This window comes from Coffea eugenioides, unplaced genomic scaffold (genome assembly GCF_003713205.1).
Source record: "Coffea eugenioides isolate CCC68of unplaced genomic scaffold, Ceug_1.0 ScVebR1_1844;HRSCAF=2773, whole genome shotgun sequence".
NCBI lineage: Eukaryota > Viridiplantae > Streptophyta > Magnoliopsida > Gentianales > Rubiaceae > Coffea > Coffea eugenioides.
The window spans coordinates 3,143-5,910 of NW_020862276.1; the positions used below are offsets into that span (position 1 = coordinate 3,143).

General features: G+C 37.5%; 1 protein-coding gene across 1 annotated transcript; it reads right to left on the bottom strand.

Annotated features, from left to right (window-relative positions):
* Window positions 1-1,369: 1,369 nt before the first annotated feature.
* On the bottom strand, window positions 1,370-2,420 carry LOC113755914 (UDP-glycosyltransferase 74E1-like). Its single transcript, XM_027299775.1, has 2 exons — window positions 2,175-2,420; window positions 1,370-2,098 (listed from the first exon to the last, which is right to left on the bottom strand). Exons 1-2 carry the CDS (start codon window positions 2,382-2,384, stop codon window positions 1,370-1,372), a joined length of 939 nt encoding a protein of 312 aa, XP_027155576.1. The 5' UTR covers window positions 2,385-2,420.
* Between the last annotated feature and the right edge of the window lie 348 nt (window positions 2,421-2,768).

Below are 2,768 nucleotides of genomic sequence, written 5' to 3' on the forward strand. Positions count from 1 at the left end.
GAATTTTATACGTAAGTATGTATACAATAGCTAGTAAGATGGAGTAAATTTAAATTTTAGAAACAAAATTGGACACGTTCTATACATTTGGGACTAAAGGATTACAAATGTTGTTTTTAGGGACTAAGGTATCCCATTTTGAAATTTATAGACCAACAAGAGAAATTGGATAAAGATAAAGGGTACAAATTGGAATTAACCCTTGATTATGTGTTCACATGACTATTGAGTGTAGTAAATGTTTCAAAAATCAGGAGCGTTAAGCGAAAAAAAAAAAAAAAAAAAGACCTAATCAATCTCGGGTTTATAAGTGAAAGCAGTTGAACCACTTGATTATTCTATTTCTCCATTACACCGTCCTTCCCACACCCAGTATTTTATGTTCATGCTCCTTTTGGCGTCGTTCAAACAACAGCAACCTTGATTGGGACACCGACCTTGTGTGGCGTCTTCTCCCTCATCCACCACGACGTGCCCCTGGTGTCGCAACTTATAGTAGTTGTTTTGTAGAATAGTTTGCTATTTGTTTTGGCTGTCTGCAAATATTGTCAAGATATCTACTCAATTATTAGCAGTTATTGCATCAACCAGCAATATTAAAACACTATTTGCGATCCCACGATCTAAAGGATGTGAAACTTTTCTGCATTAAATTTTCTGAGTCGTCTTCACATTTTTTGTGAGATGTATAGCCAGTGCATTAGTTAATCTTTGTCTTTTTTTTTTTTTTTTTTTTTTTTACTGATAGATGATCTGTAAAGAAACAATTATAACTAACCATAAGGGATTGTCATCGACCCTAACCTTATGGTAAGTTAACCGTTGTTCTTCTCCTAAACTTTTTCTTATCCAATCAAATGAAACAAAGAGAAAAAACTCGTTAATGTCTACACAACAGCGAGAAAAGAAACTCAGTATTTATAGTTGTAGTTGAATTTAGCATCATGTTTTGGTTCATTCGTTATTGTATTTTATCGAAAACCATTCGTCATCGGGTGTACCATATGCACCTATCACAACTATTGCATTGTGGAGTATTTTCACCAAAAAATATAAGTAATTTAATTTCCAAAATCTGTCCCTAACACGAGTGTGGTGAAACGGTCTTTTTATTTTATATACGTCATATTAAAAAAGTAATATAATATTTTTTAAAAAAATTATTCTAAATAATTTACTATTCAAACACACTAACAATTGGCGAACGTAAAATTTCCCCTACAAAAGAAAGATATTTTAAATCCTTCTAAACAATTACAGATTTACATTCAAAATCAAATCTTGTCCTCGCTTTATTATTAAAATACTTATACAGAATTCTTATTTCAGGTAGTTTCCATCCACAAACTCCCAAGAGAGCAGAAACGCGTCAGGGTATGGACAAAAGTGAGGTTGCAAAATCTTCGATGTTCCTACAAGAACTTCCACCTTCTCCTACTGCCTGTATGGCCAATTCCTTCCATTTCTTAGCATTTCTTCTGATCTTCTTCTCCCTTTCACCCTCAGTAATTTCTCTGATACAATACTCAAACTCTTCTCTTCCGACAAATCCTTTATCATTTAGCTTCACTCTAAGCCCCGTTTGCCATACATCAGCAATAAACTTAGCATTAGTAGTTTGATCAACCCATTGTGGCACTGCTATCATTGGCACACCTGCACTCAGAGCTTCAATGGTTGAATTCCATCCACAATGAGTCAAGAAACACGCGATCGCCCGGTGGGCTAAGACCTCAAGTTGTGGACACCAGTTTATGATTAGGCCTTGCTCTGAAGACTCAGACTTGAAATTCTTTGGCAGCTTACTCTCTTCTTCTTCCCTGACTACCCAAAGGAATTTGCAGTTGCTCCTCAGGAGGGCCTCTGCCACTTCCTCGATCTGATCTTCTCCGGGCGCTGCAATGCTCCCAAACGATACATAAACTACAGAACAGGTTTCTCTTTCGTCCAACCATTTTAAACAAGCTTCAGCGTTTGTCTCAAACAGATAGTTCCCTTGTTGATCATTGCCATTCTCTAGTCTTTTGTCTACAAAAAGTAGTGGAGCTGTTGGTCCAACTGTCTTAATTGGCCACCTTTCTGCCATCCATGTTGCCACCTGATAGATAAAGTAGCAGTAGCATGACTAACAATAATGCATGTTCACTGGATTATAATTAGCATTTCCAACTTACCTCATCCTCCAATTCTTCGAAAGTGTTGAACAGAATGAAATCAACTTTGTCAATGTTAGAGAACTGATCAAGAAGAGTCCTTGTGATAACACTATCTGGATCAGGGAAGTACTGGAGATCAGGAAGATCATTGCTTTCTAGTGCTGGCATTGAAGGCAATTTTACAGTAACAGACTTATCAAGAGGAAGCTGTATTGTTCCCTGGTCCATATGGTAGTAAAGAGCACAAACAGCACAAGATTGAGTAAAGAAAGAAGCACCGTGAAGTCCCAGCCGATGAGCTAAGTTCAGAATCCAAGGCATAGTTGAGTCATAAATCACAATTCTGGGAGGATACGGATCAGTCTTTCTACATTTCTCAACCAGTTCTTCCAAGCCTCTGGAAGCAGCAGCTCTCAACCTTGCCAAAAAGCCTTTGAGATCTTCTTCAACGGGTTCATCGGAGTCATCTGGAATACACTCAATCTTGATGGAGCCGATGGCTTTGGTTTTAGCAGACTTGAATATAGAAGTTGTAGTAATCAGTGTAACCCTGAAATCTTTCGCAGACAGGCGGTTGCAGAGGTGTAACATAGGATTTATATGACCTTTTGC